Raw genomic sequence first — 17,911 nt, 5'->3', positions numbered from 1 at the left:
TGATAAACATAGGCTTCTGGAGTGATTATTTGTGTTCCCCTCTGCCTCTTAAAAGCCAATTTCCCCCATCAGTCTCCACAGTGCAGAGGGAGTTGGGGGTGGGGCAGAGCTGCAGCAGGAGTGACTAGTTGCTGGAAATGTCACTTACAAGTTATTCTTCAGTTAATACTAAACATCCCTATTAAACTAATCTGTCTCCTAATTCAGAGGGCTCTAATTTTCTGATGAGTTAATTGCTTTTTGTGCATTTTAAAGGGGACCTGCAATGGGCTGACTCTAAGAATATTTGGATGCTTATGATGGTAGCAGCCAGGGTACCTTGATCATGGACTTGCTCCCCATTGTGTGAACCATTTGTAGGGTGTCTTTAAGCACTCACCTTGATGAAACTGGGCAGGGTGTTGGATCTTATTGATGAATTCTATTTTTCTAAATAGACTAGAGCAGTAATTTTAATTGTGAAATTACTAACTTGGTTAGCCAAGCTAAGCTGTCAGTCAGTGTTGCCATTTCACTAGTTACCAAGTCTGGCGCTTAATTTCTAATATTGGAAGGCTTTTCTGAAACTCAAGCTCTTACTCTTACCTGGCTCTTCTCTGGAACCGAGAACTAGTTTTAATGGCATGTATGGTTTTGGGAGTGGGGCTATTACAAAGATGTGATCTTCTCGTAATGTCATGGACCCCATAAGATGGTCCTTGTCACAAGATAGCAGTACTTCTCCTTGCTCATCAAGAAACAGCCCTAGAGGATTTATGCACTAACTCCTTGGTTTAGAATAGCTCTTTGAAATGTTAACAGCTGAGACTCTTTACAAAGGCCATGTTTCTACACCTCAAGACAACTCGTCTGGGCTCCTTGCCCAAATACAAGAGGAAGGATTGACCCTATTTAACAGGACACACCCCAATTCCCTGTTGTCCTCAAAGGTATTTCCTACTTGTTCTCCCACAGACTAATTCTTTTGGGAGTGGGAATGGGAAGCTTCAAGTTGTTGTATAAAACTTCTTGAATGGACAGTTTTTCCTGTCTCATATCATTCTGATGTATTCAGTACTGTTCTGCCCCATTTTGTTTTTCACATTGCTGTGAAATTAGAGATTGCATTGTCTCTTTAGCAGCTCAAAAGAGAATCTTTCCAGTTGATAGCAGCTGCTGACAACTTTAGGAGATTCATCTGACCTTCAGGAGATAGCTACATTGTATTTCATTTAAATTTTCCCCTTTTGCAAATGCGTAGTAGAAACCTTCAAGTTTGGCGATAGTCCTAAAAACCTTCAAGAAAAAATTATGGTATTACTAGGTACTGTTTGTGTTAAGGATTGCTATGATTTAACTAGATTATCTATCTAGGTTTTTTGGGGATACTTTGGGCAGATGGTCAAGCAACTGAACTAGTGACCTGAGTATAATCTGGGAGGCGTTTTATGCCTTTTGTTTGGGAGACCAACAAAGGACATCTGTCTCCCTGATCTATCCAAGCCTATCTGCAAGATCTCAGTACCTGTCCCAACCCTCTCCATATCAAGTTAAGATGACTCATTTATACTGTTCTCAAGGTTATCACCTTCCCTCCCCCAATTTAAAGGTATTAAACACCACCACTACCAGCACCATACATATGCACCATAGCTTGCATGGTAGAGCTATTACATATAAACAAACTATTTTTAAAGGCAATATGTTGCTTATGAGGAAAGAAAAACCTGAAGTTGCACTTCTGTTTTACTATTTTACCATCTCCTGTACAACTTGTGAAATTGAGAGCAAATGTTTCAAAGGGCAATTGGCGGTTCAGAAAACCTTCTGCCTAGAATCTTTGAATAAAAACTCAAAAGACCAAACCTGCTTTTACATCTATCTTCCCGTCTTCATATCCCCATCTTTCTCTAGGGTGACTTACAATTATTTAGAAGGGGTAAACGCCCTCGTGACTTGATAGCAAGACATTGGCTGTTTTCTCATGAATGATAATAGTCCCTCTTTTTCCCCTCTCCGCCCTCCCTTGAGCTGGATAGTGGGTGGCCATTTGGAACTAGTTTTCATGGCTTGAGAGATACCCCTGCCTGCTGTGAAGTGTAGCTGAAAATGTAGTATGGGTTATGGCCTCAGCTAAATACATAAATTCACAACCTTTATACCTCCTAAACCTGGTACAGAACACTACAAGCTTTCAAAGAGCTTATTCAGTGTATTTGTATGGTACAACTAGAAGACTTACCTGGCATTACTCAAGTTGGGGATGAGGGATTGAGTATACTGGCTTCCTGGCGGGGGAGAGGGTTTACCCCAGCAGCTTGAGGCGAGGTGTAAAGTAGCTCTTCATAATTGCTACAGCACCAGTGGGCACAGGTGTGGGAGGGGTGCATATTTCCCAGGGGCAAGTCCCGGTTTGTCTAACTCCTATACTCCCTAGCCAGAATAAGGAATGCAGCAACCTGAACTTTCCTTTTGCTCTCTGGCAAAGGGGAACAGCTAACAATGTTCCCATATGAATTGAGAGCATGCAAGTAGGGGTGGGGAGCTTCAGTCCCCTGCTGCCCTCCCTATAGGGTGCTAGTCCAAGCATATCCCATTTTCCTGATGTGACCAAACCCTGACCTTGCATAAAGTATGGTGTGTGAAAGCTGCATACTGAATTTGGTGGTCCTACTTTACAGTAAAACTCTGGTGGTCCGTTACGCCTGATGGTCCGGCACCAACTGCAACCCGGAAGTGCTCCAGCAGCTGCTTCAAGTTGTTAGAGTAATTGATTAACTGCGGCTGGATCCAGAGTTTAGTAGGTGCTTCACTTTCAGCAACAAATGCTCACATTCCTTCTGTTTCTTTGTCATAGATTGGCAAAGATCCAACGTTAAATTTACTCATAATGTTCCGATTTATGCCTCTTTCTAGCATCTTTAATTTCTAATTTCTGGTTCAGTGTCAGGGTTATATGCTTCCTTTTTAAAGTTTTCTTACCACTACTACTAGCACCTTCATTCACTTTTGACTCCATCACTATGTACACTCTGATGGGCAAAAATATTCAAAAGTCAAAACAGCACTCTCCAGTGGGTCACAATGCTAATGGCAGACTGACTCAATGCCTTCCGCTTCACTGGGTTCAACTACTGACTCTGGTTTTTTGCGCAAGCTCACTCGATCTTTTGATCCTGGGCTATCGATCTACTGGTAAAAGCAGCAGGGACAGGGAGGGGAGATGATCTCTTGTGAGTTTCAGCAGCAGCCTGTCACCTGCGGATCTACCTGTTCTCCCCCCCCCCCAGTAGAGAGGAAAGTTACATTAACTGCATGTCAGCTGTGGATCCAGCCGGAGTGACTGTAACTGACCAGAACATCCTGAACACAGCTGCTTTGGCACACCCTCGCCCCCTCCTCCTCCCCCACTGACCCCTACCTTCCCCTGCTGCCCCCCTCCTGCCCCCCAGTAGAGGAAAATTACATTAACTGCATGTCGGCTGTGGATCCAGCCGCAGTTAATCAATTACTCTTAACAACTTGAAGCAGCTGCCAGAGCACTTCCGGGTTGCAGTTGGTGCCGGACCATCAGGCGTACTGGACATTTGTCTGTTTGAGAATTTCCCAAAAAAATGTTACTTGAGGTGCCCAAGGTCACCCAGGATAAAATCTACAATGTGTCTCTCCCAGTCTCTCAAATTCATTAGAGATTGTGCTACCTCCATGTCATAACTTTTATGTTGGAATTTTGCTAAAGCTACATTGTTTCAAAAAGTACTAAGGAACTGTATTGACTGCAGGTGGTCCAATCCACATTTACATCTCGTCTGAAGGCAGCACTTTCAGCAACAGATTGCTTCTGACACCATGTTGGGAAATAAGTTCAATGCTGCCTGGTGCTTTGCTGAATAGGGATGGACTTACGCATGTGCTCAAGAATAAGCACCTGCTTTGCTGAACTGGAGCTATAGACACAATGGTAAAAGAAAATATAATCAGTGGAGATAGATCAGCATGTCAGTGAGTTTATTACGGCACTGTGGATTGTTGCTCTTGCTGTAATGACAACAAACATCCATCAGGTGGCACAAGCATGTAAATCTTGATTCGACTGAGCATTCTCTTCCATTCCTGCAATTCTTAATATAGGTTGGATCTCCCTCATCTGGCACTCTTGGACAGTCCTGAATCAGGGAGTTTGCCAGCCTGCGAGAGATCAATGTTAGCCCTTCTGCTGCCAGCCTCCAGGCTCTGCTCCTGGCTGTAGGGCTCTACTCCCAGTCCTGGCCCCCAGCTCCACTCTCAGCAGCCCGGCTCTGGCCACCAGGCTCTGCTGCCAGCCCCCGGCCACCAAGCTCCACTACTGGTCCACCAACACCGGACCCTGCTCCCGTCCGCCAGATACTTGGCTCGGGCCTGCTGCCTCAGTTGCCAGGCTCTAGGCCTCAGCCCCTACGGTTGAGCTCCTACCCACCCTGGGGCTCTACTCCCAGCCGCTGACCCAGCTCTCTGATCCAGTAATACCTGTGGTCCTGCTGAACTAGTTTTTCCCCAGGAGTGCTCCAACCCCGGAGCACACACAGGGTCCCAGACCATGCCAGAGTCCACAGATGTTGCCAGACCAGAGACTCCTGGGGTAAAGAGGTTCATGCCATACACTAACGCTACGTCTACATTGGCAAGATTTTGTGCAAATATTCTTTAACGCAAGAGTTTTTGCGTTAGCGTATTTGCACAAGAGAGCATCTACACTGGCATGTGCTTTTGCGCAAGAGCATCCGTGCTAGTGTAGACGCTCTCTTGCACAAGAAAGCTCTGATGGCCATTTTAACCATTGGGCTTTCTTGCGCAAGAAATTAATGTTGCCTGTCTACACTGGCCTCTTGCGCAAGAACAGTTGTGCATGAGGGCTTATTCCTGAGCAGGAGCATCATAGTTCTTGCGCAAGAACCACTGATTTCATACATTAGAACGTCAGTGTTCTTGCGCAAGAACTCCCTGCTGGTGTAGACAGGCAGCAATCGTGCCAATGTAGACACAGCCTAAGAGTATATCTACGCAGCAGCGTTATTTTGGAATAACTAATGTTATTCTGAAATAATAAAGAGCACATCTACACTACAAGCCTTTATTTTGAAATAATACCAAACTGAAGGACTTCTTTCGCCAACTCATGGTAACCCTCATTTTACAAGGAGTAAGGGAAGTCAAAGAAAGAATGTTCTACCTTTGACTTCCTACTGTGTAGACAACGCCAAAAGCTGAAATAAGCTATTTTGACTTAAGCTACTCAATTAACGTAGCTGAAGTTACATAGCTTATTCTAACTTTAGCCCTGCTGTGTAGACGTACGCTAAGGTACATTTTTCAATATTTGCTTTTATTGCTGCTGGCTCAGGTGCTGCATTTTGCATGTTGTCCTGCCTGGACATGTGTTTGAGGTATTATCAGCACAGAATTCAGCAGTGCCAGGTACAGAACTGTGTACAAGTTGTACAACACTTTAGAAAGCTCTTAAAAAAAAAGCTAGTGTACAAAAGTATACATAAAGCAAAAAATGTTAAGATTGTCCCTATATAATAGTGTAGTAATAATACTACTAAAACTCTTTTAATTGCATAGTGGTAGTACTAAAATCTCCAATTGGGCTCCCTTTGTGCCAGCTATTATACAAAAACAAGAAGACACAATCCTTGCTTGAAGATCGTGATTGAAGAGATTAAAATGTAATTGTCTGAAAAAACATAAGCATCTGAGAGCCAGGAAATTCATTGTTTGTTACATTTGAAATACAAAAATGCAAAGCAATGTTACAGTACCCCACACATACAGCTGTCTATCTAGGTGTGCACATAGTCCTCATCACTATAGACTTTGAGTACCTCCCACTCTTAGCTTTAGCTTCATTTCCTAACTTCATGGAAATTAATTTTATCTAAAAGCAGGTATGAAAGTACAGCTAAATTATGGAGCAGATCTTTAGCATGTGTGAGTTGGCATACATTTCCACGGTTTTTAGCTAATGTCAATGGAATTTTGATGATTTAGTGAAGGGTCTGCAGTATCATGTTAAAATCTGAATCCTGGATTAGGCCCAGCATCTAAGGATATTAATTCCATGCACTGCAGACTTCCATTTGTGAACATCTTAAATTGTGCTCAATATGGTTTACTTAGCAGGATATATTTAGCTTCACAATAAGCATTTGATAGGCGTCAGATGTCTACATCTGCAGGGTGTTAAATTGTGGTGAAAAATAAAAATGTAACATGGCTGTGGCATCTCCAAGGTTTGATATTAGAGGAGTTTATTAGGGAGGGGTGTTTTATAAGTCATGGGTACACATGCAGTACACTGGTACTGTCAAAAATTTTTACCTTGAGGGACAAATGCTATTAGAAAAAGGGAAAGGAATTGCAGTCAAGAGCTAGGAGTTGGCTCTATGTCTTGCACTGCTCCTATGGGTAGCAGATATTGTAGCTGGGGGAGGTTGTGCTTCCCTGCACAGCCTTGTGTGGCCCTATCTGTACTCTGCCCCCCCGACCAGGCCCCTTCGTGTGCTGTTCTTAGCCCTCTGCCCAGATTGACCTACCTCCTGCAGAGACTCAGGGCAGCTGGTGCTGGAACCACACTGCCTGCCCAGGGTTGTGGGGCTGGCTGCTCAGAGCACCACAGCTGGGGGCACTGCTACCTGGCACTCTAGGGCTGGCCATCTGATGCACTGGGGATTAGGGATATTAAATCCCATTTAATTAATTAACCGATTAACCACATAAACGGGGCAGGCAGTTCACTCTAAGCATGGTGCCCCCTTGCAGGGCAGGGGCAGGGGGTGAGAGACTTCCCACCCTCCAAGGCCAATTGACCCAAACAGCTGGTAGTTCTCTCTGAAGGGGAAGGGGTCAAAGACTTCACTGCTCCCCTCATCCCCAGGCCAATCAGTGTCCGTAGGCAGGGAAGCAAGGAAGTGTCCTGGCTCTGCCCCTCCCAGGGTGGCCCAGGGCCACTTCAGAAATTTCTGAAGGTTAGGTTAACTGCTGTCCCTGCAAACTCAGAGCTCTGTCAAACCAAATTAGTTCCATCATGCTCACACTGACATTAAATTTACAGATTTGCACAAGTATCAGTGGGCATAAACTCCAGTGTACACCAGGACATCAATCCTAGTTGGGGCCTCTGGGCCCTAATGTAAGAATAAATTAACGTGGTTGCATAACAACAAAAGATAATAGATGAGGGCATAGTTTGGCTCATAGACACATTGCTAAAGAACACGATGTGCAAGATGGATAGAATTTCACTGCCACAGGACAGAGGGCTGCCAGTGAAGGAGAGTTTGTAAATGTGCAAGGGGATCACAGTCAATACACAGAGAAAACTAGAACACTAACGTCACGGCCTTTAGCTGTCAGCCTATGCGGGGCGGTTGTGGCGCGAGGGGTTTTGCACTGAGCTATCGAGAAGGCCGGAGCGAGCTCTTGCGCGTTGGCCGTGGCGCAGGGAGGGCGCAGAAGAATATAGCGAACGGCCTGTGCTGACGGGAAACTTACACCGGGGGGGAGCGAATGGATCCGGCCCGCAGCCGCCCTGCCACTCCCCCGCCCCCAGGCCAATCCGGGTCTGCGGGCAGGCCTCCTAGCCCCGCCCCTTCAGAGATGTGTGACGTGCCCCCTTTTAACAATCCTCCCCAGGCACGAGGCAGCTAAATCCCCCCGAGGAGCGGGGCCTCAGGGCCGGGGAAGGAGCCCAGGCCAGCCCCGCAGCCGTGAGGTGCAAAGCTCTGGGGCAGGATTCCTGCGCATGCGCCTTCGAGCAGCTTCATTGCGAAACACAGTATTGCCTGCGCGTCAGCATGCTAGGGGCACGCGGCCGGAAGTCTCGCCTGCGGCACTATCATCTCGCGGGCAGCTGGGACTGTGATAGAGGGGGAAGTTCCGGTTCCGCTGACACTGGTACCTGCTTCCTGCTTAGCGCCGCCTCCGCAATCTGCTTCCGGGGCATTGTCGGCTCGCGCTGGTCTTTGGCCGGCTCCGCCCAGGCGGCGCTTCCAGTGGCCGGAGAAGAAGGCGCCGCTCGCGGCGGCCGGGAGCAGCGGGGATCATGGTGAGTGACGCGCTGCCCCCGCTCTTCAGCCCCCTCCGGCAGGCCTCGGCCCCGCCCCGCCTCCCCGCGCGCGCGCCCAGGCCCCGCCCCGCCGCTCGTGCCTCCAGCCCTGGGCCCGCGCTAGGGGAGCCGGGCGCCGCCTGTCAGAGCTTGCGGGGCTGCCCCGCGCTGCTGTGCCTGTCTGCGGGGCCAGCCTCTACCTGGGCAGCATCCCCGTCCCCCTCCGCGCTGCTGCCTTGGGGAGCCCCGGCCGGTGCTCGTGGCCAGGCAGCTTTTAAACGCCTCCTGCCGGAGCCTGGACCCTCCCACGAGTCCGAGCCCCGCAGCACCCCAGAGCTTCCGCCCTGGAGCCCGCGCGCGCACCCAGGGCTCCCCGGCCGTTCGAATCACAGATCACTTTTCAATTCACGTGATCTGCCTCGAACCCGAACACCCTCCCCTGGCCTCCTTCCCGCCCCTCTCCAGCACCTCACCTGCTCCCTCCATCCCCCTCCTTCCTGAATTGCGTTCACTTTCACCAGGCTGGGGTAGGGCGCTGGGGTGGAGGCGCTGGTCTTGGGCCAAGGGGTTTGGAGTGTGGGAGGGGACACCCCGAAGGTAGGGAGGTGGGGTGAGTTCTGGAGTGGTTAAGGGGATGGGGCATTTGCTTGGGGTGCACAGGTTGGTGGGTTCAAATCCTGCTCTCCTTGGGAGTGGCAGGCCAGCCAGCCAACACAGGTTAAAGGACCCTCTGAAGGAGGGGGGGGGTTGGTTCTGGACCGGCTTAGGACAGAGGGTAATAGCCTAGGTAGCTCAGGGTGCTGGGTTCAAGGCCCAACTATGCTGGGAGCCCCCAGGCTGCCTCAGCAATGGAACTGGCTCCAGCATAGGAAGGCAGGATAAGGGACATAGTGAAAGTAGGGTGGTCTGGAGTGAACCAAGGGAGTGCCATGGTGGTGCCACCTTCCCTTCTGCCCACCTTGGGAGTGGCCAGACAGCTGCCTCAGGGATGTAACAGTGGGGTTAAGGCAGGCTTGCTCCTGAAAGCAGCTGGCATGTACAGGCAGTCCCCGAGTTACGCGGATCCGATTTATGTCGGATCCGCAGTTACGAACGGGGTCCTCTCCCTGGTCTCCCGCAGACCAGGGAGAGGAAGCAAAGCAGCGGAACACGCGGGCAGCAGACAGCCACGGAGCATCTGGGCTGTCCCGCTGCCCCCGTGCTCTGCGGCTTTGCTCCGGACGCCTGTGGTACAGCAGCTGGGGCGCTGCCGGTTGGTCCCGTAGCGCCGCTCTGGGCGCTACTGGACCAAACTGGCAGCACCCCAGCTACTCTGCCCCAGGCGTCCTGATTCAGCCGCTGCTGGTCAGTTTCAGCAGCGGCTGAATCAGGATGCCTGGGGCAGAGCAGCTTGGGTGCTGCTGGGTTGGTCCAGCGGCGGCGCTACTGGACCAACCCAGCAGCACCCCAGCTGCTCTGCCCCAGGCGTCCCCAAGTCAGCTTCTGCTGAAACTGACCAGTGGCTGACTACAGGAAGCCCCTGCCCCGGGCTTCCTGGAATCAGCCGCTGATCAGTTTCAGCAGCAGCTGACTTGGGGATGCCTGGGGTTCTTAAGTTGAATCTGTATGTAAGTCAGAACTGGTGTCCAGATTCAGCCACTGTTGAAACTGATCGGTTTCAGCAGCAGCTGAATCTGGACGCCAGTTCCGACTTACATACAGATTCAACTTAAGAACAAACCTACAGTCCCTATCTTGTACGTAACCCGGGGACTGCCTGTACAGCCATGGCTCTGTGTGCTGCGCCTCATCTACCAGCACTGGCGCCACAGTTCTCCATTGACCAATGGGAGCTGCAGGAGTGGTATCTGCAAGCAAGGGCAGCATGTGGAGACCCCCTGCAAACCTCGTGCTCTGACTCTCAGGGGCTGCAGGGATGTGTCAGTCACCTCCAGAAGCACAATTACCACAGGGATAATGACTCCAGACACAACAGGTTCGGCATTTTAGAACTCACTACTCAAAGAATTAAATGTAAGTGTAAAAGAGAAATGAAAGTTATGAAATGCACAGACCAGTCAAAAACTAAAACTAACCCACCTTGCAAGCAGTAAAAGTAGTAACAACCCCCCATGTATGTGACAGGTCCAGAGATGAGAAGGAAGGACAGTATGTGTTTGTGAGAGTGACAGACACACACACACTGTGTGAATGTGACAGAGATTTGCATTGCCTAGCTCCCTTCATCCCCTTCTCTCTGTGTGGAGATGGGATACAGGAGTGGGGGGGACAAGGGACACCCTGACATCAGCAGCACCACCACCCCCCTCCTGTCCCTCCCACACCCTACACAGCAAGCAGGAGGCTCCTAAGGGGCAATTCCAAGGCAGAGGGCAGGAGTAGCATGACAGTGGGTGGAGGGGCAACTGAAGTGCCAGCACTTGACAGCCTCCTGGCCAAACCAGTCAGGATCCCTTGTCAGAGACTCCAAGATCCTTGTCAGAGACTCTAAGATCTACCGGTAGATCCTGATGGACTGGTTGGTGACCACCGCTCTAATCAAATTATGTTGGGTCATGGGCATCAACAATTATCTTCAACTGGGTCATGAAAAAAAAGTTTGAAAACCATTGTGTTAAGCTGTTTCTCTCTCATTTTAGGCTCGAAATGCAGAAAAGGCTATGTAAGTACAGCTCTCAGCTTGGTTGCATTGTCATTCAACATGTCTCTCACGGTGCATGTACAGCTCTTCCAGCTCCTGCTTACAGTCTAAATTAAGTACTTATTGTTTCACAGTTGCAGTGCATGTGGGTGTATGTGGGCAGGTGAATCTTTCAGATATGTATTTTGGTGCATGACCCCATGGGCAGTGGGGGAAGGTAGCTTAAGCCATGCCCCCTTCTGCCAATAGCCACCTCGCTTCCCTGAGACCATGCCCTTTCAACAACCTCCCCCTGTGACGAGGTGGGTCAGCCCCGCCACTATCCACCACGAGGGGACAGGGGCGCTGCGGGGGGATGTTACTGGCACCAGGGGGGACGTCACTGGCGCGCCAGGCACAAGGGATGACGTCGCCGGTGTGACGGGCGCCAAGAGGAGGAGGAGACCCGCTGAGAGGGAGGGAGACGACGGGGGGGAGGGGAGGTGAATGCGGAGTAGGTACGGAGTCCAGGGGAATGGAGGAGGGGTAAGGGTTTTCTCCGAGGAAGGGGGAGCCCAGTGGCAGGGTTGAATGTTGGCCCAGGGTTGGGTCGTGGAGCCTGAGAGTGGGCGCGTTTAGGGGTACGCCCCTGCCTACTACCACTGGGAGCGCGGTTCCCAGTGTCAGGGCCCTGGGCCGGGGTCTGCAAGAGTGGGTGGGCCCAGACCCCCTTCCCTGCCACCGGCAGGCGTTTATAATGTGACTTAAGAAGGCAAAGACCTGCTCCTTGTGAGTCTTGTAATTGACAAGGGGTAGAGTGCGCCCCAAAGCAGTCGGGGCACACCAGACGTCATAAACTAACGAGGTGCGGGACCCGAATAAATCAGGACCTGTAACACCCCCCCTTTAGGGTTGCCAGATACTTTCACAAAAATAGTAAATATTGCAGGAAATTGGTTGAGCCAAAAAAAAAGGCGGGGGTGGGGAAAACTTGTTGAGGAAGAACAGCCACACCAAAAAAAAGTCACCATGCCTTTAAATCCCCACATTGCCCCCACCAGATGCAGCAGGGGAAGACTGTCCCAAGCGGCCTTCTGTCCAAGAAAAAACAGAAAATACCAGACATTTTATATGTCTGGTATTTTCTGGTCTTTTACTGGACAGAGGCCACAAATACCGGACTGTCCAGGCCAATACTGGACACTTGGCAACCCTACCCCCTCTTACCCAGCCAAGCCTTGCCCAACCCCAGCTGAGGGCCAGGACTGCCACGCAGCATGGCCTCAGCCTTCCCTGGCCACTGAGGAGCCGCGTGGCGCAGACCCAGCCCCTCCCAGGCTGCTGGCCAGTGGAGACAGTTTCCCTTGTCTACATTACCCACTACACATGAGGTTAACCTATTAAATGGGGCAAGTGAGTGGGGCACTGTGGTCTGGCTGGAGTGGCCACCTTTGAGGGAGCCAGTACTCAAGGGGAAGCCGGTTTTCAAGCTGCTGCTTCTCTATCAGAGGCTCTCACCTGCCACCAGCTGACTGCTGCCTCTGTGGCAGGCGGAGGGGGTGTGCTCCAAAACTGGGTACCCACATGTACCGGCTCCCACCTGTCAGAGGCAGCAGGGTGAGGGGGCCTACCCTGTGGAAGCCAGCACAAATGGGGAGCCAGCTTAAAAGTCAGCTCCCTGCATGCACCAGCTTCCAATTCCCTCCCCTCCCCTCTTTCTGTCACTGAGTCAGAGGCAGTGGGGTAGGGGCGTGTAACTGTGCAGGTTAACTGATGAGCCCAGGCTTATCAGTTAACTGTGTATGCACAAGGACGTTAATATACCTAGTTAAGACTTACCGGGTTAACCAGTTAAACATTCCCATCCCTATTCATGAGGTGAACCCTTGCTTGAATTATCATCAGGGCTCAACAAATAATACAATCTACTCGCCACAGGCGAGTAGATTGTATTATCCCGGAAGAGCCGGGTTCGGGCGATCTGCGCATGCACCGAATGATCTGCGCATGCATAGTTCACTGGACAGCGCGGCTGGCGAGCGGGGCTCGCTGCGGTTCGGCAAGTCCTGATTATCATGGTACCTATGCTTCTTATAATGTTGAAGACAACTTGACAGATAAGCATGAATTTTACAGAATTGCTAACTGTGCGTTGGAGACGTGTTAATCTAGGTGCTAATGTGTTATCTATCAATGAGGTGTGTCAATTTGAGCAGCACACTTTATTCTGTTTTTAGTGTTGCAAAGTACCTTGTCATGTGAGTGTTTCTTAGCTCACTGCAAAAGTGAGGAAAGAGTTTTGTTCTTGGTTTTTTAATTTACAGGGGAAACTAGTGTAGAAGTAGGCTGGAGTTACACTGCCGTGCAGCCAAGGCTTGATTCAGTCCCTCAATCCCACAACGGACGCACTGCAGCATTATCCCATTTATATCGTCTACCCCTGTGCTTATTAGCTCATTGGAGGAGCACTATTTTGAAGTAACCTTGGGAAGAGTGAGGAGCATAGTAACTTTGTTCTCGGGGACAATGGAGGGATGGGTTTCTGAAGAAACCCTGAGTAGTGGTGTTGGAAGAGATACTAGAAGAAATTTTTGACATACCTGTTTTTAAAAATAAACAAGTTATGTACATTAATCAGCCACATAAATGGAGTCGACCTGAGTTGTTGTGAGAAATATTATTAAAACATTTCTTTAAAATGCACAAGCCTGTTATCCTTGTCTCTCTGCCCCTCTAGCTGGCTGTTGGTACTGCTAATATTAAGCTGCACAAAATTCTTGATTGAGTGTCTTCACTAGTTAGTAACTGGTGTTGACCACTTTGACTGGTGGTTTCTTCAGTGTTGGAATGGAAACAGTAGCTATCCTTTTCTTTTAAAAATATATAACAATAAAATTGGAATGAAGAGATTCAAAAGTAAACTACAGTAATTTCCTTTTTTCCTTTCAGGACGGCCTTGGCAAGATTTCGCCAGGCTCAGCTTGAGGAAGGAAAAGTTAAGGTAGGTTGGAGAAAAATAAGTCTTTTATGATATTTTAAAAGAATCACCAGCAAATTAGCCCTTCCCTCTCAGCACCTAATGCAAAACCTCATGCAGTTCTGCTTCAGCTGTGAGCAGAGGGTATGTGACACGTATAACTGCTACATGAGGGCTAGGTGGCCATCACTAGGAAAGGGGCTTACATTGGGAGATGTTTTGCAAGACAGTACGATAGCAAAACCCAGTTATTGCTGGAGACGGGCTGAAAAAAAAACTGTGCTGGAGACGTGGATCGTATTTAAAACAACTTCTAATACTGTAGATTGGCCATGTGGCCAAAGCCAAGTTGGCAGTTCAAGTTAGAAGCGATATACTTTGATACTAGAAGTATAACAGGGAGATACAATCAAGGTAATTCAGAAGGCAATTCTAAAAATATAAATGCAGTGATAGAAGTTTCCTTCTGCTAACTGGCTGTACATTCATTCATGTCATTGGTTTTGATCATGGGCTTTCTTTGGCTTCTATCCCAGTCAGCCCAGGAAAGCTAGAAAAATCCTTTTCATAATCTTTTCACTTCCCTAGTATTGTACTATCAAAGTAGCAACCACTAAGTATACCGTTTTCTGGGATACTCCAAACTCGGGGCTTGCACATGACACAGCATGCTGTGCTGTTGTTCAGCCATGTGGTGTCTTGTATAATATCTCTGCTTAAATTTAACCATGCACATTAGGAGAAACTTTTAACCTCCAGATCAAATTAGATTGGCACATGACTTGAAAAATATTTTATTTTAGTGACTTTATATGGTGTGCAATCATTGATCAAAAGATTGTATCCTGAAACTAAAACAGAACCTGTAATCTAAGCCCTGATTGATAACTGACTGCACAGGTGGAGTCATGCATTGACTGCATTGGAGTTCTCTGTGGGTGCAGGACTCCACCCTCTTCAAGTGAATTGCAGGATCAGGGCATTGGAAGGTTTTGGATTGATGTTTATTTCTCAGAATAAGGAAGAATTTCTTGTTGGGAGAAATTTTTGTCAGGAGGACACTAACAACCTACCAAAGAGCTTTGTTCTGATGTTATATATTTTGCATCTTTTTCCCCAAGAACTGAAGAACAATATAGAACAATGCAGTAGAAAACAGTGCAGTTGCAAATAAAGCTCAGAACAGGGGTTCTTTCGGGGGTTTCCCAGCTAAAGTGCTGATGTGTGTTTGGGGAGGCTGTTCCAAACATAAGGGAGACATAAAACACAAATGTGGCATAATATGAAAGTAAGACATGGGAGGGGAGGGTAAGAGTAGGAGGAGTGATAGTGGCAAATATGTAAGTAGGAAGACCTGAAGGTGAGGAATGCTATGAACATATGTATGGAATAACAAAAGTCAGTGAAATGATATAAACAAAGGTGGCAGAAAAGGAAAATTACTTTTTCAGAAGGATGAAAAGTCAAAAGTGGAAGCTGCAGTTGTTAATGCAGAAAACTAGAGGATGGACTAGACTATCAGCAGCAATTGGATGTGGAGATGTAGAGAGAAGTAATGAAATCTACCAGTGTGAGCAGAGGAGTCAAAAGGGATGCTACACTTGAACCACACTGGACCATTGCTAAGTGATTGAAAATAGAGAGAACAGGGTCTGGAGAATGATGGGAAAGGGTTTGAATCAAAAGATAACAGGCACTATTTTATACATGCTGGGCTAGAATTGGTGGCTGTGTTCAATAAACTTTTTCTTCAGGGCTGTAATGTTAAATGTTTAAAAATGGGGTGGAAACAGACAAAACTTGAATAAGGAGACACGAGTAGCTGATTTGCCTGGGGCTAATCAAGCAACAACCTGGCCATTTTACCCTCAGAACATAAAACATCCGTTGTTTTGGAACATGTCAAGCTTCAGTATTGGATGGTTTGAAGCTTTACATCAGGGGTGGGGAACCTAAGACGGGGATGCGGCCGCTGGCTTGCCTGGATTTGGCCCCCAAGGCTCAGGGCTACCCCCCAGCCTTGGGGAGTTTGCACTGGTGCTACAGCCCATTCTCCCCCAACCCACCCCCTGCTGTTGGCTGGAGCACACAAAATCTACTAGCTTGGGCCCACCTAGGCTCTGGTGTGCAAGGGGAATGTGTGGGGGGGTCTTTTTCCTTCTCAGTTGGGGGCCACATCCATGAGTGTTTATTTGTTTTTTTTGCTTCTCGTTTATGTGTAGCCCCGACTGATTTTTTCTGTGGGTCGGCTGCCCCGGACCCAAAAAAGGTTCCTCATCACTTCATTACATGTTCATGTCTTTCTCTCAAATAGGAACGAAGACCTTTTCTTGCGTCAGAATGTAATGAGTTACCTAAAGCTGAGAAATGGAGGCGTCAGGTATGCATTGCTGTATATAGACAGTGACCATCAGGCTTTTCTAATTCTCTAAAGCAGGGGTGCGCAACCCGGGGGTCGTGGCTGTCTTCCTCAGGGGATGCAGCACTGGTCCGGCCACCATTTTGTTTTCTCAGCTCGGCGCCTGACGTACATGCGGGGGGAGTGGCAGGGGAGCAGACTGGCACTTTAAATTAAAGGGACCACAACAAAATGTTCCCAGTTCTGCTGCTGTTTTCCTCTTGCTTTTGCTCAAAAACAGTTTCCCGGCCCTAGGGGGTCGTGAATTAAAAAAGGTTGAGCACCACTGCTGTAAAGGATGTACTGATAAATAATCAAATAATGGAATTATGCATAATTTTAGCTAAGTATTTATGCAATGTAAATTGTACTGAACACTGAACTAAGTCTAATATTTCTCTACTGCTAGAATTATTTTCCTTAGCTTTTGTGTAAACAGTTACATTAAGGATTGACTGGGGTCTGAGCTAAAATAGCGAGTCATATTTTAAACTTAATGACCAGAAAGTTAAAGAATACACTACAGGTTATTGTTGGAAGAAAGGTGTAGATGCCAATACAAAAAAGTCATGGATGACACATTTTCCACTACAGCTGTTTCTTTAGAACTTCAGTCATTATAAATCATGTTAGTGCCCAAATAAAACTTTAACACCTTATTGATATTTCAAAATAGTTCTCTTAAGCATGTAGAATGATTTGACAGTTGAAAGTAACCTGACTTCTGATTCATCAAGAAAAACTAATTTATGCATAATTGTCTTAATCTAAATAGATTATTGGAGAAATTTCCAAGAAAGTGGCACAGATTCAAAATGGTAAGTATCTTTTAACTGCAGTTAATTTGCATGAAATTTCTGTTCCAGTATCCCTTAACTCACTATTGCAATGTTCCTAGGTATAAAATCATATTGGGTGCTGTTTTTAACTTGTGCATCAGTGTCAAAATAGCATTGCTGGGCAGAGGTCCTGGTGACTATTTTAATTCTCAGTATCTGACACCAGAGCTACAAGGATCTCCACTTCTTCAGTAGTGCATAACACTTGTTTCTAGCAATAATAGTTTGATACTGAAACTAGAGATGTAAGCGAGTAGTTGACTACTCACATCCCCCCTCCCTCCCTCACTTCCCTTATCGACTAAGGGACCCTGGCTCACTGGACCTGCATGAGCCAGAACTGAGCACCTTCCCTTATCGACTAATATACAATTAGCCAAGTACCTGCCTCTTAATATCCTTAACTAAAACTGTAGCATTGTGGTTGTCATCTTACCTCTTTCCCTTATATCAATTCTGACCTAATTTTAGTGGGTGCTTTTAAGAATATATCTCAATTTAAAAAAAATATTTTTGGTAAATATTTACCACTACAAATCTTCTTTGTCACTGGGATTATCTGTACTAGGAAATTTAAGAAGCTATGACAACTGCTGCTGTTAGGAACCTCTTTCTGTTTTCAGGAAGAGCTACAATAGTCTACTTAAATAAAGAAGAAACATCCATCTAACTGTGCTGTTGAAGTTTGTCTCAAGGTTTCATTCATTTCATTTTATGAAACTGTTGATGTTTAGGTATCAGTATTCAACTACAAATATTGGTGGAAGAATGAAGTTAAATGACACCTGTGCATTATATGCCTGATCACCTGCCAGGACTAAAAATGGATAGGCTAGTGGGTTTAGGAATAACATACGCTAAGTACTGGTCATTGACCAGTGAGCAGACACTTTTGATCCCTGTTTAAGATGCTGCTTCCTGGCAGGGTAGATAAAAATGAGTTTCCTACCAAAAAAAAAAAAAGGAAGGTCAGTACCTGATCCTGTTCTTTCTCTCTGAGGAGGTGCTGGTA

General features: G+C 47.5%; 1 protein-coding gene across 1 annotated transcript in view; it reads left to right on the top strand.

The window, feature by feature from the left end:
• Positions 1 to 7,927: 7,927 nt before the first annotated feature.
• The window catches only part of ISY1 (ISY1 spliceosome associated protein), a 32,441-nt gene continuing 22,457 nt past the window's right edge, over positions 7,928 to 17,911 (top strand). Inside the window, exons 1-6 of the mRNA XM_089781010.1 lie at positions 7,928 to 7,996; positions 8,040 to 8,065; positions 10,705 to 10,727; positions 13,635 to 13,686; positions 15,977 to 16,042; positions 16,836 to 16,878. Coding sequence (XP_089637136.1) covers positions 8,063 to 8,065; positions 10,705 to 10,727; positions 13,635 to 13,686; positions 15,977 to 16,042; positions 16,836 to 16,878 — 187 coding nt within the window. The 5' untranslated portion in view covers positions 7,928 to 7,996; positions 8,040 to 8,062. The remainder of the gene's footprint in view (positions 7,997 to 8,039; positions 8,066 to 10,704; positions 10,728 to 13,634; positions 13,687 to 15,976; positions 16,043 to 16,835; positions 16,879 to 17,911) is intronic.

Source organism: Pelodiscus sinensis, chromosome 11 (assembly GCF_052426305.1).
Source record: "Pelodiscus sinensis isolate ZL-2025 chromosome 11, ASM5242630v1, whole genome shotgun sequence".
Classification (NCBI taxonomy): domain Eukaryota; kingdom Metazoa; phylum Chordata; order Testudines; family Trionychidae; genus Pelodiscus; species Pelodiscus sinensis.
This window is presented reverse-complemented; position numbering and strand designations above follow the sequence as displayed.